General features: G+C 35.5%; 1 protein-coding gene across 1 annotated transcript in view; it reads left to right on the top strand.

Annotated features, from left to right (window-relative positions):
• The window catches only part of BCKDHB (branched chain keto acid dehydrogenase E1 subunit beta), a 108,724-nt gene that overhangs the window by 37,094 nt on the left and 45,644 nt on the right, over window positions 1-25,986 (top strand). The window contains exon 9 of the mRNA XM_010707698.2: window positions 21,731-21,817. Within this exon, the coding sequence (XP_010706000.2) occupies window positions 21,731-21,817 (87 nt within the window). The remainder of the gene's footprint in view (window positions 1-21,730; window positions 21,818-25,986) is intronic.

Here is a 25,986-nt window from a genome sequence, read left to right as displayed (position 1 = left end):
AAACCCCTTAGTGCAGTTGTAAATGGCAATGGCTTTCAAGGTCATTTCCAGGGTCAGGTCTTGCTGTACTTCAGTTATTCCCTTCCTGAGATGCCATCACCAAGGACTGAGAGAGCAGAGGAAAATTTGGTGATGCCAGAGAAAGTCCTCAGCTGCTCATGGGACTGCTTAAGTCCTGACTGGGGGCTCAGAGTCCAACCAATAATCAAATAATCTGTAGCTACAGGGCTGTCTTTTGTTTGAGTTTCACTTACGTCAGCCTCTATAAATCTTAGTTTTTGTTTTTCCTCACATTATGTATGTGTTTGAAATTTGTCTATGATCTTTCTCCTGGTGGATGCTGAGGAAAAGGATGGTGTATGTGATAAGCTGCAACCTGGGTGCCGTTCTGTTGTCTGGCATGCAGAATTTCTGCTGATGAGCAGTCTGTACTGGGGGCTTATCAGACTTTGTATTTTGGTGTAAAAACACATCTCAGTTTTACTGTAAAGAGTGGTACACTTTGTTCTCAGTACAGGTTGTTAATTCAGTCCTTTGTCTGCTGCTTCCAGTTCCTATGCACATAAATCCACTCGCATTTTGTTCATACAGCCCTTACCATTTCCACATTCTCCTGCCTTCTGCCTCTTTCTAGAAGGCAGGAAGCTTATGTAAGTTCTTGTAGGCTACGTTCTTGTTACTAATCATGCGCCAAAAGTTTGGCACAGACTTCTAAGGGACCCGTGTTTTCTGTGGGTCAAAGTCACTAGGCTACAATAACGGAACTGAATTTTGTATAAGTGTTATTTTAATCTACAGATTTATTTTATTCTTATATATATATACAAGAAGTGTTTTTATATTGAAATATTTTACTGGATTTTCCTAATCTATATAATTTTCTTAAACAAAATTAAGGAGCCTTCATGGTGTGTCTTGGGGAATAAGCAGGAATGAAATGCTTTACTTAACTGAAAATACATGCATTTTTAAGACTGATTTGACAACTGTAGCATTGGAATGAGCATGGATGGACTGAGGTGGTTACTGCTTTGGAGATGAGCAGGAATGTATCAAAATTTTTACTGGAAATATAACTGCTTTGTATACTTTCTATATAAAAAACTGAAAGTTATGTTACCAAAATACATATTTCTTGAAACTTTGAATAGCTATACTTCACAACTGCCACCAGAGGTCTCTTTTTAGCCAAGTTAAGCTGCTGTTTATACTTCACACTGCTCCTCTGAGCATGTTTATAAACATATGGCTCTGAGTGAAACATAAATACAACACGGATAAGTATGAGGAAACATAAATAAGAATTTAAGCCAAATTTTACTGATATTTTCTTTGCATTTTCAAGGTTCTGATATTATTTTTAATTTTGGAATAGGTTAACATTTGTCATCTACATGAGAAGGAGATGAGAGTATTGAAATCTGAACTAGTGACAATAGCTCATAGTGTTAATTGAGAAAGATATCTCCTGAGAGTCATTCATCTCAGCTATTTCAGCAGCCTATTGTGGGGTGAAATAGTGTCCTCTAGAAATGTCTTGGGTTTAAGAAAAAATAAAAAATCAAGGAGGCCTCGATGAAGTGTAAAGTCAGGAAGGATAAATCCTAACTTCATTATTAGCCTAAGAGATGATACCTACTGCTGACAGAAGGGATTCGGGTATTTGGCTGGTTTAAAATGATCTCCTTGCTAAGATAAAGAATCTGTGTGCATGTGTATAAATACAATTTCTTTATATAAGGCTTCATTGCTGTTTAACTTGGGAAAGATTCTTGAGAAATGATGGTGCTTCTTTACATAAAGGCAATGGATAGAGTTCCTAGCCCTTGAAAACTGTTGTAGCTTGTTCCAAGATTCCATAGCATTCTTGAGGAGTAACATTCTTGCTCTGGATCAAGAGAAATAATTGATTTTTACATGTTGGCAACTTAGATGCAGGAAATACTTTCTCTATTGCTTTTCACAGAAATGCAAACAGGTAAAACAAAGTCAAACTGCATAAAATGCAGTATGTCCCATCGCTGTCTGTCAGAACAGAATTTGTCATTTTGAACAAATTTCAAACAGCTGAAGTTATGACTTCTGTGGCTCTGTTGTTTGAGATGTTCAATGCATGAAAGGCTGATGTGATGTCTTTTCTAAACTTCACTTCTAAGTTCTCACGTGCTTAGAAAACTAATTTCTGAAGTGATATATTTTCTGAATTTTATGAATTTAGTTCCAGATAAACTTTTTTTTTTTTTTTTTAAATGATTTTGACTTTTCACTTTCCTTTGATGACAGTGGTATTTCTTAATGTGGCACTTTTATTTTCTGGTTTGCAATTAGGTTTGAGCTAGCATGCTTGGGTGACATGATCACATAAACACAGACTTAAATTCTCAGAAAATTCAAATCACAGTGGAAATGTCACTAGTTAAATCTGCCACATTAATTTGTATGCCTTTGCACCCTTTTAATAAAGAATAGTGTTCTGAAAATGCAGATGAGAAGGACCTATTATTTTTAATATTGTCCTTACAGAAGTGAGCACATTCTTTTTGCTTTCTTTCTTACTGTACTGTGTGTTCCCTGTACTTGTTCTAACATCAGAGTCCTACTTTTGTGTCTTTAACTTGTGTATGAAGGAGCTGGGGTCACTAGTGATCTCTCCCCTTTATACATTCAACTGGAAATACAAACTCATGAAGTCAGGGTGCTTCTCAGCACATGCTGCTGAAAACCACAGATCTGCCTTGACTCTGCTTTGCTGCCTCCCTAGCTGTTGCATGGCATGTAGGCTTCCAGACTCAGTGAAGCTAAAACAAAGAGGCTGGTTGCTCTACAGATCGGTAATGCTTTACTACTGCTTGACTGAGCAGCTGCCTTGTGATTTTTGGAAGAGCAATCTGCCATGAAGAGTGCTGTTCCAGAAACCAAAACATGAAATGTATATGAAATATCTATAAAATGTCTATGAAATTTGTTTCTTTACAACCTACAAAACTGTTTAAAGATACTTTGCTTCCTTGCAGAATTTGTACTTTCAGACATTTTTTTTTTTCATTATGCTTAACAGATTTGCTTTGAAGCTTTAGAGAAATTAGACTGTGTGGATTTTTGTCTCTGAACTGTTGGATAGTGTGGTATTGATTAAAGAGGCAATGGCACACCTCCCAGTGCTTCACTGGTCACACTTGGGATAAAATTCTGTGGTTGTAGTGTTTTTTTTTTTTTTTTAGTACTGGAATGCCTGTGTTACTGGAAGTAGGAAATCTAGCTCAGAGTTAAATACTCCTAAGGGACTGCAGGAGTTTCTATATTTTATTCACCGTGTACTGAACCAAGAATGTTATTTAAACTTTGAATAGATTAGAACTAAATTGTTCAGTAAATTTCACTTTTGAAGTGCAAATTTTTAACTGCACTTTTTTGTACTTATGTATTATTTAGAAGGCAAGCATTTCTTATGCATAGCGATGAAGATTTGCATTTATTTCCAAATTAGTCATATCCTAATGGTCTCTGAACTGCTCCTACTGTAATGCGAGGAAATGCTGAGTTATTCCTTTATGCCTTAGTAATGAAGGCACTGTAGACTGAACTGCAGTTTAAAAGACCTGTGGTTATTGAGAGCTTGTGTAATAGCGATACAACTTTGTGCATTTTGCAGAAAAGATATGTTGTCTTTGCAGAAAATTAGTTTATGGATTGACATTATCAACAGATAGCAACTGTGAAGTTGATTTTCATAGGACAGTATTCCACAGAAAAGTGAAGGGCTTTATGTTCTTCTGGGCTTACTTGGGGTTGCTTCGCTATTTTATTGAAAAGTTTTTGCAGACCTTCCATCAGGTCAACATAAATGCTTAGCAGTCTGAAAAAAACCATTTGTACTCACTGGAAAGAGAAATTTGAGCAAAAGTGAAAGCAGTAGCAGTGCGATCTTGCAGATAATCCAGCACCATGGAGTGGATTAGAGGAAACTGTGAGCATGCTTTCCACCAGGAGTATTTGATGGGAGTGGCTTGCTACAGTATTCATTTAAGCTTTCACCTTGGTGTTCAGGTAGTATTTTTGTCAGTCACTGTCATCAAAAGTGATTGAATAATTGCTAACAGTGGATTCCCGGCTCTTTTTATCTGATCGGCCCTGCCAATTTAATGATCTGCTGGTCCTCTAGCTTGTTCTTCACATTCCTTTATGTTTACTTCATCTAACTGGATTGTGAATAAAGGAAAATCAGGATCAGCAAGCCTGATTTATTTATTTACTTATTTATTTAAACTACATGCTCCAGGTACTGAACGGTATAATTACAATGCAGGTATCCTGGGATCAAATTTGTATTTGTTGGCCATCTATTCTTGATATTTTGCCATTTTACTTGTTGCTCCTCAGATATCTTACTAAATGGATGCTCATACCTGTAAAGTGTGATTAAAATTGTATTATTTACTTGATGACAGTTGACTTTGTCGGTTTCCATGAGAAACTTGTTTCTTTTGGTTGACTTGTACTTTGATTGAGAGCACGTCGTAGGCTATCATTTGGCTGAGAGAAGAACAACTCTGGAACCATGCCTTGAAGTAGTCATTTCTGAGTAGTGAGAATATATAAAGCCATTTATAAATGAATTATTCACATCTTTTGCTCTTCTGTATTTCAGGAAAGCTTAAAATGGAAACCATGTAGTTACTGTTTCAAGCAAGAGCCTCAAAGCTGGGATTCTTGTATAGCTCTACACCTTTCTCTTTTCCAGTATAAAATTCATGTCTAATTTTCATGTCACAGAATCACAGAATTGTAGGGGTTGGAAGGGACCTCTAGAGATCATTGAGACCAACCCCCCTGCCAAAGCAGGTTCCCTACACCAGGTCGCACAGGTAGGCGTCCAGGCGAGACTTGAATATCTCCAGAGAAGGAGACTCCACAACCTCCCTGGGCAGCCTGTTCCAGTGCTCCGTCACCCTCACCGTGAAGAAGTTCTTACGCACATTCGTGCAAAACTTCCTATGCTGCAGCTTATGTCCGTTTCCCCTCGTCCTGTCTCCACGTACCACTGAAAAGAGACTGGCCTCACCGCTATGGCCGCCACACCTCAGATATTTATAAACCTGGATCAGGTCCCCTCTCAGTCGTCTTTTCTCCAGGCTAAACAGACCCAGTTCACTTAGCCTTTCTTCATAGGGGAGATGCTCCAGGCCCTTCACCATCTTTGTGGCCCTCCGCTGGACTCTTTCCAAGAGATCCCTGTCTTTTTTGTAGTGTATGTATGTATGTATTGAGAAATGGTACTAGAATAGGAGTCAGATTATTTAAAAACAAACAAACAAAAAAACAAACCACATAACTCCCTTGAATAAATAAAGGATTGAGGCATGTTGTTTCTGTTAATGTTGAGTATTGTGTTGATAATGTGGTCCATGAATTGCTTGTGAAACCTTTTCACTTTTGCCCACATTCTGTATTACAAGCTTCAAATTTAAAGGAGCTTAGCAAGTAAATTAGTAATGATGCTTAGTGTATAGAAGGTATTTTATAGCTCCTGCTTGTGTGTGTGTGTGTTTTTTTTCTACAGCTGCTGATTGAATTCTAATGGACGTTGGGATTAAGTTCCACAATAGTAATCATATATGAATCATTCTTCCATGGAGATAATTATTACTTCTCTACAGTATTGCCTTCCTTTAAATGTCTGCAGCTATTTATCCTGTTATTATCACTCAGTTGAGCCAGCTACTTTTTCTAAACTACTTTTTGAGGATTCAATATTATAGATTCTTACTATTTGTGCATTATTAAACATAAAGCTAAACTATCTTGGGTAAAGTATTTCTGCAATACTTCTGGAACTTTTAAGGTAATTTGATGATTCAGTTTGCTTTTTACAGAATTACTGTGTAATAGCATAATGCATTATATTTGGCTTACTCTAAGTATTTTTCTTCTGACAGTCAATATTGATTAGCTTTCTAGGGAGGCAATCAGCACTGGTCATAATTGTACTGGATAGACTGCAGAGATTTCCAAATGTAAATACCTTTGATTTTGTGTTAAGATCTTTGTTAACTGTTAAGGTTTACTAAAGCTCTTAGAGTTGTAGCTGGTAGGATGACAGGCTAAACTCTGGTCGGATAGATATATTGATTAAACTTAGTTGTCATTATGCTGTTAGTTTCCACTGCTGATAATGTTGGGCTGGAAAAATGTTTTTCCTTCTCTTCTGCCTTTGTTTTGAGCTGAAGAGCCTGCATTTTTGGACTGCTTTCAATTTTGGTGTGCTACCCAACTTCACACACCAAAATCAAAGGATTTCTTCTAAATAAATTCAGTATATTTTATGGTAACTTGTTCTTCTAAGAAATTACTAGCAGTACAATTAAAATATTCCAGGTCTCATAACTTAAGGTATATTTTCATGAACATTTCAACCTATTGGAAGTTACCATGTCTGTAGTAGAAAAAAACAAAAACAAAACCAATTCAGATCTCTGTAAAAATGCTCATTTAATGCACTTATTGTCATATGCCTTCAAGAAGAACTAAAAGTCCCTGTTACTACTAAAAGCCCTGGAGTCTTTTGTGACTTTTTTGAGCTTACTTAACTATTTCCTTCAGAACTCATAAGCATCAATCTTTATGCATCAAATCCTAAATGCTTGACTATCAAACTTTCTCACGATGATAGAAAACAATTGTTGCCCTACGTACTTGACTGTATCAAATTGTCTTGTTTTGAATCTTCGGAAGGCTGGAAGGCTCTGACATGCTGTAAGAATTTAATAAGTTAATAAGTTATTTTTTTGCATCTTTTATGTAGATGTGATTTGCTTTTCATTGCATGTAACTTACATTGTCCTCAAATATGGTGTTAAGAATTATTTCACTTAATATGATGGTATGGAACAGAAATTACCTGGGCTATGATGTATACTTCACTATGCCTGTGAATTTATGAAAACAAACAAAAGAAGTTACTGTCTGGTCATGAAAAATGTTGTAAAATGAAGTTTGTGCATTATAATCACTACATGTTTATGCAGTGGTTTAATGATTGGAAAAGGTGGCATTGGAAATCTTTTTTTCTTCTCTTAAACAATTGTGGCTGAATTTTTTTCTAGCTCATTGTGCTAGGAACGTAGTCTTTTGATACTTAAACCTGTTTCTACTAGCATAAATTTAAAAACCTTAAACTGATGTGTATGGTTCAGAAATGTAGAATTACACTATTTAAATGGTTTAGTGGACATTTCAGTAGCTACAGTAAGGAGAATATTTAACTGGAATTTTCATATATAGCAGCACATTTAACAGCACACCAATCATCTTGCTCCCTTTTTACTTGAAATATTTTGCCTGTGTGACAGTGTAGCAATGATAGGTGTCATTGCTATACAGCACATGGATCTGTAACTCACCTGCTATACAGTAATCCTTATTGCTTCTTAAAAGCAGGTGATATGCAGGGATTTCATTTATTTGGCCTAAGTTCATCAAGAGAAAAGAGTGCCAGCATTACAGAATACTCGCAGTGATGTCATTTTCAGATTTTGTGATTCAGTCTATTTTTTTCCACTTGAACCATATGTGAGGTACTCAATTGTCGGAACAATATACTGTCTAAATAATAGTCACATTACTTAGACCAGCAATGCAGCATGACAAGAGTTGGAACAATACTTTGGTTGAGGTCTCCTAGCTTAAAAGTTATTGTTTACAGAGAATGCTAATCAAACTTTCCAGATGAGAAAAACAGTAAGTGGCAATTTATAACCAATATAAATACAGTATAAGTAAGTTATAATTATAAATTGATTACAGTATAAATAATGCTCTTGCTGTTTGCGTTATGGTTTCTACATCCAACTAAAAAAAAAATAAAAAAATAGCCACAGCTATTTTTAGTAAAAGTTACATGGTCTGCAAATGACAAAACTATAAAACCACTCTTTTTACGTGTGGTCAAACATTACCACAGAATACCAGTCTATACTGTATTATTATCTCCAACATTTGCGGTGCACTTACTGACATGTTACCTATATTCTAAAGTTCCCCATAGTGCTGTGTTTGGAAGATTTACAGAAAAAGGGCTTATAAATGGCTTTATTGCAAATTTGAAGTTACTTTGAATTTAAAGAGTAAGTTACTTTCTATTTCCCACTTGCCAATAAAGTGGTTCATTATTTTAGCACTGAAAGCCAAAGTTTGGGATATTACTTTTTTAAATTCTTTTTTTTAAAAAAGATTCGTCTTTAATAAATAATAAATTTAGAAGGTGAGAGTCTCGTCTGTTCCTCCCTGCAGGGAAAATAGAGGTAGAGTTGGAAGTCTAGTATATAAATAAAGAAATCAGTTGGGCAGTCCTGACTTTTAACTTTCTTTTTGTAAGTATTGAATTGTCTGCAATATGATGGCAACAAATGTTGGTCTTTAAAAGCAATTAATTTTTAGTTACCTACTTCAGTGCTTTGTTGACATTAGAGAAATCTTTTTTTTTTTTTTTTTTTAATATCCTTATATCCTTAATGATGTTTTAAATATGGATTGTCTAGAGGAAGACTTTTAAGTCTTAAAAATGCTATTGTCAGTTTTTGTTTGTGTTCTTATGGTCTGAGTGTTTTGTTTTTCTATAAAAGAAAACAAATCTATCAGAGTAATACATCTAGTGTAAATTGTCCTTTCTACTGAAAGATCTTAGTGGTTTGAGTTGAAAGGAACCTTAAAGATCAAAATATATATTAAAGTTGTTAATATGTATGAAGGGGATATAGAAGTCCAGATTTAAAATGGATCATTGTGGTTGATAAATCTTTTTTATAGTTAAACTTTAAGGATCTTGTTTGCTTTACCTAATTACATTTGTTTTCACTGCTAAAATGTTGAAATTTAGAGATTTTATCAGGGCAATTATTTGATAACTGAAATTAAACTCAGAAAAGTAATTGCAACGATAATATATGGAATCTTTTTCATTTCAGACACCGACTTATTTTCATGTTGAAATTTACTTTTTACATAAGATAAATTTAGCTGTGTGCTATATTTTTGTTCGTTTGATCACTGTTCCTTGTTTAAAAATATTGTATCTTTTCTTTCCTTAAAGCATCAGTGTTAAGCAGTTTACTGACTTGTATTTTTAATGCACTATAATAAAATACCAAGAGATATTTCTTTTTGGTGAGGCAGAAGTTGAAGTCAAGACTCACATTTCCTCTCCCTCCCGAATTCTTTATTACTTTCATCTTTATTTCATTATTACCTAAATTTATGCCAGAAGCAAACATGATTGAGCAAACCATTTACTCAGCAAAGCACCGAGTGTGATAATTGCTGTTGTGGGGAAGTGTTGAAGCTTTCACAATAGGCATTCTTTAAATGAAGAAAACACTTTGAACAATCTAAATTTATGTATGTTGAGAGACTCAAAGCTTTTATAAATTATTATCGTTAGAAATGAAGGGATATAGAGGAGAGGGGATGGATTTGCATTAGTCAAGTGCCTTAGTTACAAGTCCTTATGCTACAGACTAAGTATATTTGGCAAGTCATTTAATTTCTTTGTGCTACGGTTTTACTTTTTATAAAATATCTATTAATGTCTTTTTTTGTGTGTCATTAATGCAAATGCAAGTTCCTACCTGTGTGCTTTTACGTAGCTTTTAAAGATTTAGATCTTTAATACTTTTTCAAGGCACTACAATATAACCACTTAGTGCTTCAAACCTCTGTTATTTTTCTGGATGCTGCATGCTAGCTGTTTAATATCTACTTTACTGATTCCTCTGTGAAAAAAAAAAAGGTGTCAACAAAGGCTAAGCAGCTGTATCTAAAACTGATATTGTATACAGAGACTATACCTGAGAAATATAGAAACTTGTGATATGCTTGCATATCAAAAACAAAGATGTTGTTATTGAGCAGAAGTTAAATGAGCTTCTGTGAAGCTCATTTGGGATTTTGGAACATTTTGCCATTCTGTGAAGCTCATTTGGGATTTTGGAACATTTTGCCATTCTGTGAAGCTCATTTGGGATTTTCGAACATTTGTGCCATTTTTAAGAAAGTCTTTGCTTATCTACACTGTAAGAAAGTGCAAGCATTTGGAGCAGGGATATGGAGAGAACATTTACAGTGCCTCTAATTATTACTCTCCAAGAATGAATCTTGCTTGCTTGGAAGCATGTAACTAAAAGGGTCTTGGTGAAGTTTAATGAGAGCATTATGGTGTGCCACTGTTTGTAGCAGTGAACTGTGACATAGCAGTCTATATCATTTTGTTCGGTTGACAAGTTTGATAGTTCTGTTTCTTCCATTGACATTTACACAACTCGTCGGTATTCCTAGGATTCTTGTACTTAATGTTTTCTCTCTGGTCCTTGTACAGACAGATGATGAGTATGAGGAGTTCTCTGCAGGCATTGCTAATTACAGTGATGCAGAATTGATTTCTGTCTTGGCATGTATATTATTCAAGCGCATTACATCAGGAAATCAAAGTTTCAGTCAGTAAGAGCTCATTAGTGCTTGTATGGGTTCTTAAGCCAAGCTCTTGGTTTTTTGTCTGAATCTTATATACCACATAATGTAAATGCTGCCTTAGCGAGTTGGGAGAAAACTCTTGGTGTGACAGTTAGCCTGAGATTGTCACACTTCAGTGTTTAGATTAACACTTTCTCAGATATGTTAATAATATGTAGTAAGAAGAAACAGGGGAACAAACTCCATTATTTGGCAATATTCTCAACGCTGAAGTGAATTTACAAAGTTTGATTAGTTATTCTGTCATTGCAAAGATGACAGCTGTCTTCTAGTTTGGTATACAAGTAAAGGTTTCAACAAGCCTTCTGGGCTCTTGCTCTAAGTAATAATGCTAATATCTGTGTATTGTGTTGAATTTTGTTGAGAGAAACTGAAGAGTTGGTTCTCTGAGGATTTGTACACTCATTTATAAAATAGTGCTTTGTAATTTGTTCATGCTGCAGACTCATTTTGATCCTATGGTGATCTGTACAATGGAAAAATGTATAGCAGGCTGTTTTTCCTGTTGTCACTTTCATGAATTTTAGGCTTATCAGGACAAGGTGTTTATAGTGAATGACTTGGTTCATAGGTAGACTTCACAGTTGCTGATGTTGTTTTACATTTATTGAAAGTGTTGTGGCTGCAGTCACTCCTCTAGAAGAGAAAGATAAAATCCAAATTACTGGATTTAGCAAGTCACATCAAGAAGATCAATCTAACGCTATTGTAAGAGAAGCATCAGAGTTGTTTTCAAATAGAAATCAACTATTGTTTTGCATTTCATGTTGTTTTAATGGAAATTTGAATAAAAAAGTCACAAGCATATTACTGAACAATAATCACATTTAAATTAAAAACAAATGTTCTAGAATTGTTCAATAAAATGGAGGCTTGGAAAAAAAAATCAGAGAATTCTGAGATAGTTCATTGGCTTTGGATTTGGCCTTACTGTCTTTTCTCTTTCTATGCAATGCCATGAAGGGATAGAAATGAATTTACTTTTTTTCCTTTGGATAACAGTATCATCATAAAGAATGAAAAAGAATTATTGCGTAAGTAATGAAAACTGTTTTCTTATTGAGCTACGTTTCATATTTCCTACCCTCCAACATTCTATATTCCTCATTTACCTCAGTAGATTGTCTTTCTAAATGACTGTCTAGACAAAAAGTAGCATTGAAAACAATTTGATTCTTATTGGTTGTTGGAAGAGCTGTGGGAAAGATAGTGCTAAGAGCATCTTTTATTTTAGTATACTAAATTAGAAGGGCTACTTATCTCCTTTACCCAGACAGACTGAATTTTACCAAACTTGCAGGAATTTTAAGGCTTTATCCTTAATCTTTAAGACTTGCATTTGGTTGCAGTGTGGTTATCAGGAGACTGACAAATAGAAGAAAATCAAACCAGCTCACAGAACCATCATTTCCTTGGCTAACAGGATGAAAATGAATATAACTATACTTTGAAAATGACTATTCATTTTTCCATTAGTTGAACTACGTCAGAGTTTGTGACTGATAAAGAATGGAGAATGATGAAATGAGGGTTGCTTAGACAGCTTTGATTGAGAGGGCACAATGAACAGAGAAGATAACGGGAGAAAAAAGAATACTGCAAGAATGAAAAGGGAAAAGGAGTGTGTTGTTACTTTAGAAAAATAAATTTAAAGACGAGGTAATACAGGAAAAATAATATTCAGAAGAACATTATCAACAGTAATAGTGATTTTTAAAAACAGTTTTGCAAGATATTTGGCACAACATTCTTAGATGGTGTGTCTTTCAAATAGTAATCACAGCCATTAGACTAGACTGCTGTTACTTTTGAAAGGAGTTAAAAATGGTGCAGGTGCATTTTCAGACATCTACTTGCCATCTTGGTCTACTTAACATTTTTTGTATATTATTTAGCGATTACTCAGCTCAGATTTTTCCATTTTATTACCTCGTGCTTCCCATGTAGTCCATATTAGTAATTCAGATTCTAAATTCTGGGTTGGAAATGATTCCTAGCTGTGAGTGGGTTCAGCAGCTGCCATGAAACAGATTGGTCCGTCTTGTGATGAGTTATGTGAATTTATATGAATCAGAACTGGGTTAATTTCAGGAGTTGAGATGAGGCAGGTGCTGGAGCTCCTGCTTCTCATGGAATTTTACATTTTTAGAATTGTAATGTAGCTTTCCAGAATGGTTATTCACATTGAAAAATGCACTAGCTTTCAGACTTATTATACAGGCTGTGGTCTTCATGTGATTCTTTTTTTATTACTTGAAAGATACTACTTCTGATCTATCTGAGGAATATCAGTGAGGGTTTTTTTTGGTTTGTTTGTTGGTTTACTTTTGTTTTTTCACAACACTTGGAAGACGTCTTCACAGATGTTTATTGCTGGCTAGAGATGTACTGTTTGTTTTTTCTATATCGAAGATGTTTTGTGAAGGTATGGCAACTGCAGAACTCTGACTCAGGACTGGCTTCAGCCAAACTTTGGATCTATGGAAGTTTGAATACCTAGAACAACCTTTTTAAAGTATCTTTAGTCTTGGGATGAGAAACATCATTTTAACTTTCAATTATTTATTCCAGTTATTTCAGCTATTTATGCCATCACAGGTGTAATTGATAAGATTTGTGGGTTGTTTGCAAGAAGCTTAGGAGCCTTGGTTAGACAGATTGTGTGGGTGGGAATCAACTTAAGAACTTGCGCAGAGTCTGCTTCTTTGATGAAAAGTCATTTTCATGAGATGCCAAGTTTCTGGTGAAAAGCAAAGCAGTGTTTCTTGTTCTGTTTTTTGATGGAGGAAAAAAAAAAGACCTCCCTTTGCCTAGTTCTGAATCTTCACACTTGATTAGTTGGGTTAGTTGTTCTAACGGGCATGATTAGCTTAAAGATACACTTTATTATATTTCGTATGGTATTTATGCCCATCTTATCACCTGACATTGTTTCCTTTTTCTCTTCATATGTTGGTGTGGTGATTGGTCATATCATCTCAATATAATAGTTTGAGAATGCTTGGATTTTTAAAAGGAATTATTTGAACACTGGGGATGTGACTTTTTTTTTCCTTTTCTCCTGAAAGAAGACACTAAGCAATATCAGGCTGCATTCAGTAATTAACAGTGGCACAGGGCTGTTCTCAGTTCCTTCCTCTCCTGCACTCCTGTTTCTTGCTAATATTCTATGCTTTTAAGGACCATAATCTGCTTTTTGTTGTTGTTTTTTCCTGTTGCAAATCAGGATCCATATCCATTCATCTTCACATTCTTTTCAGTCTGGGACTGCTTCCCCTTAACAAATAAATTGCCTGTTGGAGCCATTGTCCTTGCCATATAGATTTCTTACTGCGTTTCCTTCCATTCTGGTGTGGCTGGCAGTGTCTCTGAGCTCTGCCTGGTCCTGGCTGATGACAGCAGCAGTTGCTGTGGTACCTGCAGCATGTGGCTACCAGCTGCCTGGGTTGGAAAGCTGCTGAATGAACCACACAAGGAGGTGGTAATGGATTAAAAGCCTCTGTGTTGTTTAAGTACTAGCAGGAAGAGAAGGATTTCTACTCTGCTGTTGTGGGTCAGCTAAAATGACTGATAATGTTTTAGCAATCCATTTAAAGTTAAAAAAAAAGAAATCGGATTTTCTTTTGTGCTCACTGCTATTAGTCTGCATACTCACCTATAACAGAGTTTTGTGGTTTTTTTTTTTCATTTTATTGTTTGAAAAGATTTAGAAATTTCTCTCCAATCACTTTTCTTAATGATGGAATATGAATTTCATTTTTTCCCTTTCCAAGTAGTTTTATCCTTTGATCTACCAGCATTGCTACCTGTGCTCAGCTAGAATTCTCTGCTTTATTATTGTGCTATATGTTTACACCAACCTTACAAATCTTAACAACTTGCACATATGCTCAACTGTCTCATTACCAACAGAGAGAAATCTTATTCATACTTTGGGCTGCTGAGATGTATTTGACGAAATAGTGTTTTTTCACATAATTTATTTGTCTTCGCATCTTCAGTTTTACTGATAAATGAGTTTCAATTAACTTCGTAATGTAGTATAGATATCATAATGTAGTAGATCTCATTTTTGATCTCTGGAAATGTAGTACATTGAAAACTGGACCATTTGTTATTTTATTTTAGATTAATAGAGGAAATTTAGCTCAGATGTTAGGAAGAAAAATTTTTACTCAGAGTGCAGTGAAGCACTGGCACAGCAACCCAGAGAAACTGTGGATGCCTCATCCCTGGAGACGAAAAGCCTGATCTCATGGGAGTTGTAATTAAATGATCTTTAATGTCCCTTCCAATACAAGGCATTCTGTCATTCTCTGAATTTCATATCCTTTATAATAGTTAGTTTTGGAGCTATTAAAAAAATGTATACAATTTTTAGCTTTAACTACTTCTGGGAGAAGGTAGTTCATTTGTGCAGCTTATAGCTATGATTTGCAAACTGGATCATGACCATCAGTAAGTTAGAGGGCTCTTGTATGTCCAGGTTTCCTAGGGCACTTCCTATTCCCTTTCATTCCTTCTTTCGGTATGGCTTTGGGAATCGAGAACATAATTACTGCATTTGTTAAGATTGTTAATATATCACATATAGTAATAGTTCTTTGAATCAGGGATGCATTGGACTTAGTGTCATGCTACCAATCTGCACAGGCATAGTAAATATAATCCACAGTGATTCATCTGGCAGGTTATGTGGCACATTTCTCTCTGGGAAATGCTAAATAGAAATCTGAGATCTTATTTCTATGCCTGTGATGCTTATGATATTCAGCACCTCAAATACAACTATGCAATTTCATTTGTTATGGAAACATAGAAAGGAAAGTAGAACTAATTGGATCTGGGGAATGTGGCCTCCCTCAGGTTTTCTAGGCACAAATTCATTAAAGCTGGTCTAAAATGGAAAAATATTTTTCAAGGCATTTATGGAAACTTTATCACAGATTTATTAATTTATTTTAAGCTTCCAAGTTCTGACTAGTTTTCAGTAAAGGTATATCTATTAATGGGATTTTTGTGTTATTTTTATTGTAGTTTGCATACATGTTCATCAACAATAAAATATTTTGATACTTTTGCCAGCTTCATTGAAAACTGTTTTGGAAAGCTAATTTTCTGAATTGTACAGGAATTCTTTATAGTTTGTGAGGAGTAAGATCAAAAGTATGCAAAAATTCAAAGGGGAAGGTAACCTCCAAAATAATTTCTCTAAGAGATGGAAGATTTTCTTTTCACAGGAATAGGCAACTTGCCAGTGTGTTGCAATAACAGACATTTATAACATAATTCTAGCTTTAATAATTTCTCTAAGGGCAGTTGCCATGTAAAGAAAGCAGCTAGCTACAGTGAAAATAGTGCTCTTACCATGTGTAGGGGTAATAGTGTTGGCTATCAAACTTATTTTGATTTAAGTCTGCTTTCCCATAAGTAAGGGCCCAGAACATTGCTGGTAATGTCAGCACTTAGATTTCAAAGCATTTGGAAGCACCAGATGTGTATTATTTTATTCTGTCATCAGAATCTGTGAAAAAGGAGAAAGCAATCAAAATGACAAATTGGGAATTGAACAGAAAAGTGATTATGGAAACTCTTGGATAAAGAGTGCAGTGAGGGAGGTTGAAAATAATTCACAAAGCTGCTTCACTGCAAAAACATTGGGCAACTGTTCAGTAAAGCTTCAGCTACAACCTGAAAGTCTGAGTCTGGCAAAGGCACAGAGGGTGGTTGGGGAATCGCACTGCCATCTCTGACAAAACCTCACTTGTCATTGCTGTGTCCTACACCAGTGTGAAACAGATCTGACAAGCAAATTGGGGTGAAAAAACTATATTTGATATTAGTTGTTTTAGAGTTAATTTAGTAGTTGAAAGCCTTGGACTCTTAAAAGCCCTCTTCTCCATTGAGAGTCCTATCCTCCATTGTCCAAGTACAGCACAGGTAACAGTGGAGTGGCAGCTCATGCATGGCTGTTACTGATGGCCTCGGTGGAGGAAGCGCTGCTGAAGTGCTGGAAGCTTCTGAAGGAGTTGACCTGGATCTGCCCTATCTCTGTGCCAATGCTTGCTATTTCTGCAGACTGTACAATGCTGCGGGATAAAGCAGATTATCTCCTGAAACTGGCTTGTCTCACGGCCCTATAGATGCTTGGGGAAATGCCAGGGTAGAACGCCGAGTAGAAGCCCCCCTTTCTGGGAGCAGCCAGGCTTACATCAGCCTGGCTGTGAAAATGTGGAATGGCTGAGGCCCCTGCTCTCTGAATAACCAGATGCTGCTTCTGACTTTCTTCGGTGAACTGCTACTGAAGCCAATAAGCAAAAGCTCCCAGTTTCGTTTATTTTGAGATAGGAAATGGCTACAGATACACTTAGCACCCTTAGAAGTATGTATTTTAGAGAACAGCCAGCAGCAACTTCTGGTTATAGATGTAAAGAAGAAACATTTTGTATCAGTGTCAGTCTCCAAAGCCACATCATATTCTTTGAAGATGTGTTTTTTTAAAGTCCTTTACATGAGCTGCAATTAAAATATTTGGATCTCCTGCTGAGGTAGGACCAAGGGTAAAGACTGGGGTTTTTTGAAAGACAGAGATCTGCTGGGGAAATTGAGAAGAGTCAGGTCCTCCTGTGAATACAAAAAGTGTCTGGGTTTGAGGGGACAAAATACTTCATTCCTAGAAAAATCATCTATTTCTCTAGCTAATCCAAATGAAAAAAAAAAAAAACACCACAAAAAAACAACAAAACAAACCAGCACTCCAAGTGCCTGCCTCTTTAAAAGGTGACAAAATTCTATGGTAGTCAATTTATTACATTGTGCCAATTTAACCACTGTTTTCTTCAGTGATTTTTGTCCTTTTTAATGCCACTGTTATTTCGGATTCAGTTTGAAGAGTGAGGACCCCATTAGTCATGTCTACTGTGCTGTAGACAGAGCTGCTAGTGGCAGTCTGATAAAATATTTGGACTGCAAATGTTGGGTTTTGGTTACCTTAGAGATTGAATGCTTGACTCATGATGTGACAGACAGTAACATTTTGTAGTTTAATTTTAAAGTGAAATTAATACTTTATAGAAGAACATTGATATCTGCAAACAATCTTAACAATTCATGTCTGCTGTGTTCTATAGCTTGCAATTAGTTTGAAATTTTTCCCTTTAACTCCTTAGCTACCTTGCTTCTAGGAAATAGGATTAAAATTCCATGTGAAAATGTAGAAAATGTAGAAATTATTTAACTTAGCCATTCCAGAACACTATCAATGCAGGAAAAGCTTGCAATGTTGCAAAATCATAGACTACAGCTTTTTTCTAAACTATATGATTGAAAAAAGTTTTTACATGGCAATATAAGAAAAAAATTACACCTGTTGCAGTTATTACTAGGTAGCACTATCATCTTTGATAGAGAAAACAATGTCATAATAAAAATGAAGAGGGCATACTACATACATACCCATAATGTTTGTTGTACCTTTCAACCAGTAATTTATTAATCACTGATGTCTTATGGAACTTCTTCATTTAAAACAAACTAAGAAGACAAAACAAAAAATAAAACCAAACAAAAAAACAACAACAACCCCCCCCAACCAAATCATGTACTAAATCAATTAAAAGGAATGATCTATAAAACTATGAATAAATTAGCTATGAATAAAGCAAGTAGGGAAAAATAGCTTAAAAATGTGTAATCAACAGTTAAAAGTTGTTTGAGATCTTTAGTATGTGCTCAAAAAAAAATTTATTTAGTTGAGAAGTAAGACGTTAGTAGTGCTCTGACTGAACACTGCCTTTCCCTTCTATACAGTTTAATCAATGAAAATAGCAAAGTCACTGAGTGCTTGCAGAGTGGACTGTGTAACCTGTTTAAAATTTCTATCAAAGATATGGAAAACATTTAAAACACTTTAAAACTATTGCTGATTTAAAAAAAAAAAAAAAAATAGAGCTAGGAAACAGTTGGAGGAACAGATACTCTGTTACCAGTGAAGAGTTGTGTTTACTGTCTGAGCTGAATTCAGACATACGTTACATTTTTCAACTTATTCCAATATTATTTTACATCTTGAAATAGTGAGTGCAGACTATATTCCATCCTTATTGCAGCCAGCAATCGTTTGTCAAAGAGAAATGAAGAAAAAAAACACACCACCAACAAAAAACAAACTAACTAACCAAAGCATAACAAATGGAAAAACAAACAAACAAACAAAAATAAATAAAAAAACCACACACAAAAAAAAAAAGCCAAAAAATAGCACAACCCCAGGAAAATCCACCTCTTTCCCAGGAACAGGGAATCACAGTCGGTTGAATCTGGACTTGTGCAGTTGTGCTTTGACCAAAAGACCTTCTGCATCCAAGAACTACGGTACCAAGGTTACATTTATCTCTGCGTTTGGCAGTGTTCTGAAAAAGGATGGAATGCTAGTTCTAGATGGGTGTAGGACACTGTAAACTGGAGCTGATCCGGGAAAGGATTGTAAGAATGATGAAGTGATGAATTGGAAATGTGCTGCATGATGAAAGATTTAAACCTCTGTCTGCTTAGTTTAGCAAAAGGGTGGTCAGGAGATGATTTGATCACAATCTGAACATGTTCATGTGGGGAGCGGAGATCTGATAACAGATAACTTCTCAATCTAGGAAACAGAAGAAAAATAAGAACTTGCAGCTTTAAGGCAGCCAAATTAGTTTAGAAATATAGTGCAAAATTTTAGAGATGAGAGCCGCTGGAACAACTTAGCTGTGATAGCTGTGATGCATTTGAAAACACTGAAAATGCTATAATTAACATTGCATGTCTTTCTGAAAGACAGACTGTAGTTTTGGAACAAGTGCTAAACTTGCAAAAATTAATACAGTAGAGCCTGTAAGATTCATGAATTGCAGTACTTGCATCCTTCCTTAAAATTCAGGGCTATATTTGTGGTCAGTACTGTGCTCATTTTGTTTCTCTTTTAATACTTAGAAGAATTTTTAAGGTATTTCTGCGTGGCACAATATGGTGCAGATATCCATGCCTGCCAGGAACAAGCTGAGTTGGGTACCAAGTGCACCCATGCCTTGCTAGCTTGGTTGCCATGTGGGTACTTTTTAGTTGGGGTGAGATGCTTGGTGATCATGTCTATGTGTTCACTGTTAGCAAATTAACAAAGGCAACAAATCTTTGAAGCCCTTGGGAAAATACGTAAAAAGCTCCTCAAAGGAGAAGGAGATTTTAAAAAATGTGCTGTTTGTTTTCAGAAATTTTATTTGTGAGCAGACTCTTTCATGAGAGAAAAGATGTTAATAACGGAGACCATATTGAACCCAGGATGTAAAAATAGTTGAAGGCTGAGAAATTGCCTATTCTTATTCTTTTTTAAACATCCAGTGATCTCGGTTTTGGACTCGTGATAATGAACTGCTGGAATACTGGTTTGATCCCATGCAGATTTTCTTACATGTTTTCCAACACTGTCTATGTTTCACATTAATATGAAAGATGAAACCTGTAATTTTAATAATAGCTTGTAATGTTTCAAGCTATGTATTTCTCAGAACAAATATATGCAAAAGAATAAATACCACTGTTTAAAATAAGAGGATTCCCCAAAAAAGCAACTATCTTAAATTGACTAATCCTATCAGTTTTATCATATAAGATTTAATCTGGAGTGTAAATTTTGTTTGTTGAGCTGTTGTTTTGGTATATTTGACAGATTTGTAGTGCAGTTAATGTCTTTGGTCTTTAGATATGAGTTTCCAGTGCAGACCTCCAAAACACAAGAAAACAGCCTACCAAGCTATAGATAACTTTCTAGCTATTGAGATGCCTTTTCCTGTCTTGCTTAGATCTGAATCTAGTGGAGGTTTCTGACACAGTACATGATACATTTTGGATTGCATATAGGCCTGTCACCTGCTGGCAGCCTTGTGGAAGAGCTACTGTGGAAGGGCCAGCCAGACATTTTAGAAAAGTGAAAGGGTTTGAAAAGTACTGTCATTAGAATGAAAATTGTGTTCTAAGATATAGCATTTATGTATTCTATTGAATATCCTATTATATTCTAGAATATTTAATAGAATAGAACGTATTCTGAATATTGTGTTTGTGGGGCATGGAGGTGCCCCAGAGGACAATGTACTGGTGTAGACTGAAGATCACAGCATTAAGAAAGATTGACCTGATAGCTAGCACTGTCCTGGGGTTTCCTACTTAATGACTAATGATACACCAACAGTACACTGGATAATTATCTCTACAATCTCACTGTAACTGACACTGAAATAATTACATACACATTCTTCTGATGACTTTTTCCCCTAATGTGCCTCTCCAGAATCTCGTAGATTTCTTTAATGCACCTTATGAAATGGTAAAACGTTTATTGTGAAGAATGAGGCTTGCTGCTATATTTCTAATTTTTTTTTGAACCCTAGGCAGTTTACCATATAGTTGCAATAAACTTCAAGGTATTTGAGTGTATTGAAGCTTTATACTCTAATCAGATTAAAGTGTTTTGTTTTAATTGTTACATTTCAACATAAATACAATTTCTTTTTGATTAAAAGTAGTTTATGTCACATTCTGTATATATTGTACTATGTAGCTATTTCTGAAATGGTTCACACAAAAAGCGCACAAGCATTGAGATTTGGAAGTAAAAAGTGTTGCTTGTAATTGCCGAGTAAAACTTGAATAAGAAGCATTGCAGAATTGTTTTCTTGCTAAACATATATATTTGTATATATATTTAATAGCTGTACTTATTGAATAGTTGTGATTTATGGGTTTAGATCAGCTGTGATGAGGCAGATTTATATATCACTGAAAGATTTCTTTGCATGTAAGATTCTCAGTGTTTTCAGAATCCGAACTGACCTCTAACTGAAATATTATTTTCCTGTTACAGTTTACACTGATAGGATAAGTTCAGTGGAAACTATTCTTCATATTTGTTTTAAATAGAATAGATGATATTGCCACTTCTGTAGTGAATGACAATACTGTAGTAAATGTAAAAATGTGTCGTATTAGTTATTCAGTTTAAATCTCTGGGGTGATTCACTGTTTCAGTGAAAAAGCAAGAAAGAAAAGGTAGCTAAATCTAAATACTGCTAATTATATCACACAATTCATATATTTAATACACAACACATGTAGGAAATCACTAGAGCTGTAATTTGATTGCATTTTTGGGTTTGTTTTTCCTTTTCAGTCAGTGGTGAAGACCGGGCGGTTGCTGATTAGCCATGAGGCTCCCTTGACAGGAGGATTTGCATCTGAAATAAGTTCCACAGTTCAGGTAAACAAATTAATTTTTTTTTTAAGTGTCTGAATATGTTCACCTATACATTTGTTACTACATTAAAAATGGAGATTTTCATATTTTTGAAATTAGTTTCTTTAATATTTTAATTTCAATTTTGTGGTTGCTTGCATTACTTTATCTAAACAGATGATAAGTCATATAGTTACCATGCAGTGCACTTTGCAGCTGTTAAACTAGAAAACTTAACTTTCAGTGAATAGCAGGGAACATGTACCGTTGAATGCAAAGGAAAAATATTGATATACTTTTAGTATGTTTTTCTAACCTTTCTCATGTCTTGTCCTCATAACTTCACAAAATTCATTCTAGGAATGTGGAAATTAGAAACAGAAAAAGCATCAAAATCCAGTAAAGTACAGTGTGGTGTTAAATGTAGTGTTTGGAGACCTTATTGGGAATGCAGTCTACAAAAGTGGTTCTGGTAGAGTTTTGGTGATTTCCATACTGCACAGAATGGCTTTGAAAGTTTGAGGCATGCATTAATATCAACTGTCTAGAGCACCAGGCTTTAACAGAAGTCCTTTTGAATTTTCTACTATGTTTTAAATCTGAACTTGCATGTAGGTTTTCCCATTAACTAAATTTCCTTCCCATCAGTGATACAGGTTTCTAGAAAAACCTAAACTAATTGTGTCCATCACTATCAGATTACTATTTTCTGATTACTCTGTTCTCAGATAAGTAAAATCACAGTGATTAGAGAGAAAGATGATTCTAAAGTTCACACAAATAATAATCCATATGGACAGTCGAAGCTTAGGAATTAGCCATTTTTTCTTTCCCTTTTCCCCTTTCACAGAAAAGACTGGAGTTAATTGGTCTCAGAATGTAATAGGTGTCAGAAAACTTACATTTCTTAGTATATGTGAAACAATTTCTTTTTAAAGAGTAATTTTATTAATTTTAACGTTACTGTGAAGGTAATTCACTTTTTCTATGAAAATTTTCTTTCCACGAGCAACCAAATATTTATAATCTTTCTAAATAGTTAGTATTTTACCACTGTTCCATCTCCCTTTTATAGTTGTCTTTGCTGGTTAAAATAGGACTAGTGGAGTCATAAAGCACTGCCAACCATGAGTCTAAAAAGTGGTGATTTCTCTTAAATTCATATGAAAATGTGAAGCAAAATCAGTGGAGCATGTCTTTTAGTGTCTTGTGTTATTATCAACAGTTCTGGAGAAAATCATTTTAATTCAGGCAGAAATCTCATAGCTTAGTAGCATAAAAGGGAAAAGCAATGTGTGTGGGAGAGGAAAAAGAAGTTGAGGTGAAAACTAAATATTACTGGGAGATTAATTGCCTGGGATAGTCAGTGTTCTGCTGGAACTACAAAATGAGTATTTAATCTCCTCAGTCCTCCACTAAGAGAGGTACTCACCTAATTGATCCAGCTAGGGTTGTTTTTCATGCAATGGACATATCTTGACAAATATGACTTTCTTAGAAAATGAAGTTCTAAATCCTTAATAAATTACTGTTTCTTTTGGTCCGTACTGAAAGCGTGTATTATTTTCATGATAGTAACTAATAATCTTATATTCATGTTTTCTAGAAAGCAAAGATTTTCTTCTTGAGAAATATTAGTTAATTTATCACACATACTACTTCAGAATAAGTTGAAATATAACTCTGGCCTTGAGTTTATCTGTAGCGAGTTTCTTTTATATAAATTGGCTGACTTGATTCTGTCATACAACTATGTTATCATTATTCTTTGTACCCATTCTTGAAGATTTTAATATCCTGGCTGCAATTTTTGGTAACTGTTAAGAAAATCAATATTGAAAAAGAGACTAGAATAAAATATACAAAACACAACAGCTTTTTCAAGAGGAGTATCACTTTAGGCATAATAAAGACCTTGCTTTTTAAAATTTAGTTAAACGTATTTCCTAAATAGTCAAGTAAAGTCTGTGTGTCTGATACCAGAGTTTGCAGTAAAAATAAAAATGAAAAGTGAAATTCATTTTTTCTGGATGCGATGCATACTAAGAATGCCAAAAAGGGAGGATTGCAGTTGGCTTTACTTTCCTCTTGCATATGGAAGTAATAAGACTTCAATCAATTGTGTTCAGTTGAATTGGATGGTTAGTTTCCATATTGTTATTCCATCCTTGCTGTGAGGTCTCTCATCATTGAAATAAGGTGAATAAAAGAACATAGATTATTTCAAAACAGTTAACTGTCATAAACATTTCATGATGATGTAGACTTCAAGGAAATGAGTATGAATGGAAATGATAGTTTTCACTCATGAGTTATGGGACAAAACTATATTGAATAGTTTCCTTTTTGGTGTTTGAGGGATTAAAATCTGTGTTTGGATAGCATATTAACCGAGTTCTCTGTCAAATATAGAATACTTAAAAGGGGTGTATTATTGCATTAAATAGTTATTCAGTGATTTCTTAAACACATAAAGCTAAGAATGGGACAAATCAGTGTAGTTAAAACTCCACGTATTGTAACTTTGCCTTCAGTATTGAGGTTTTTATGTGTGCTCTATGGATATTTTGAAATGAATAAAAGATAATACGATACACTCAATATAGGTACAGTTAATACCACTTGTTGATTATATTCTGTGTAAAAGCTTTCAGAAGAGTTCAGCAGTAAGGGCACTAAACTTCCTTAAGGGACACAATTGGAGTGTGGTTGGAGGAGCCTTGGAGAAAGGATGACTGAGATGTCAGCTCCAACACTGTGTGTAGAAATGATCATTACATTATTAACTTGTACTATAAAATAATGTAAATCCAGCGTTTGCTTCCCCATTAAAAAATAAAATGAGATAAATGGGTTGTTTTCGAAGACAGAAAGGCTCCCTTGTGAATGGTTGCAGAAGTGGGTTCTGTTAGGTTGTATGACAAAACGCTGGTTTCCACTTACATATGCCAAGAAGCCCAGTCACAGCCCAGGCAAGGGAGCCACGGTAGTCCATCCTTGGAGATGGAGCCCTGATCGGGCCATCTCTGTGGGAGAACAAGCCAGCATCAGGATTCGGGGGAGGCTGAGTGAAAAGGAACCCATGTGCACAGGGTACCTATAGTGGTAGCACGTCAGTGGCTGTCACCAGCCAACAAGACAACTGGACAAGCTGGGTTTAAGTGACATGGGAGCCAGGAGTATTTGTGTGCACCTCTGGATGAGAGTCAACTGGAGGAGCTGCTGGAGGAACTGAGAGGTCTAAGCCAGCTACTGGCTTTGCAGCCTTTGGGCATATTAAAATGATAGAAGAGGATTTATGTCAGAGTAATGCGAGTACCTGCTATGTTAGTTTGTGTTTTCATTTTTGCTAATCTTGTAATAATTTTATTTTAATTAACTTGTAATGCTTCAGCTTCTAAGCTTCTACCATTCCAGAGCTGTAGGTGAGGCTGACCAAGCTCAGTGAAAGGTGTTTCTCCAATTAAAACAATCAGGGAGCCTTCTGAATGTTTCTGAAATTGGGTTAAGTTCTAATTTGGGCATGCCCAACCTGCAGCCCACATGCAGCCTGGCACATCTGGCACTGTGGCCCAGCCCACACCATCTGCCCCACTGCCACTGTGACTCTGCCTGGCCAAGTGGCTCAGCCCAGCCCCAGCAACACACACACTGCTGACCAACAACCAACTGGTACTCTATTAATGCTGTCTGAGCTGAAACCAGGGCACAGGGAGAATGCAGTGCAGTGCCAGCTCAAGCTATAGCAAATAATTGGATACATTTTGATTCATTGGCTAAACGCAGTCCTGTGAACAGCAAAAAAAGTGTGCAGCCCTGCTTTCCATTCTGATAAAGGAATTTGAGTACAGGTTTCAAGATTGCAATAAGAATTCATCCTTTTTTTGGTGTACTTGCAACTACATTTTCAGTTGACATAAATAGTTGGGAATTCTCAAATGGAGTGTATAGAGTTGCAGTCAGGTATTCAACTCAAAAAATTGACCATGTCTTTTCACTTTTATAAGCACTATCTTTGCAGAGAAAAACATTCCTCACTTCTCAATCACGCCTTATTCATGCCATTGCTTTTTGGCAATGCACACATTTGTGAATAACTGTTTTCAGAGATGAAGCACAAGAAGAATAAAATTTCATCAAAAATCTTTGATGAACACTGAGAACTCAGTAAAAGTTGCTGCCACTGACATCAG

The sequence above is a fragment of the Meleagris gallopavo genome, chromosome 2 (assembly GCF_905368555.1).
Source record: "Meleagris gallopavo chromosome 2, MGAL_WU_HG_1.1, whole genome shotgun sequence".
Taxonomy (NCBI): Eukaryota; Metazoa; Chordata; class Aves; order Galliformes; family Phasianidae; genus Meleagris; species Meleagris gallopavo.
The sequence above is the reverse complement of the archived record's forward strand: the minus strand, read 5'-3'. Positions and strand labels throughout refer to the sequence as shown.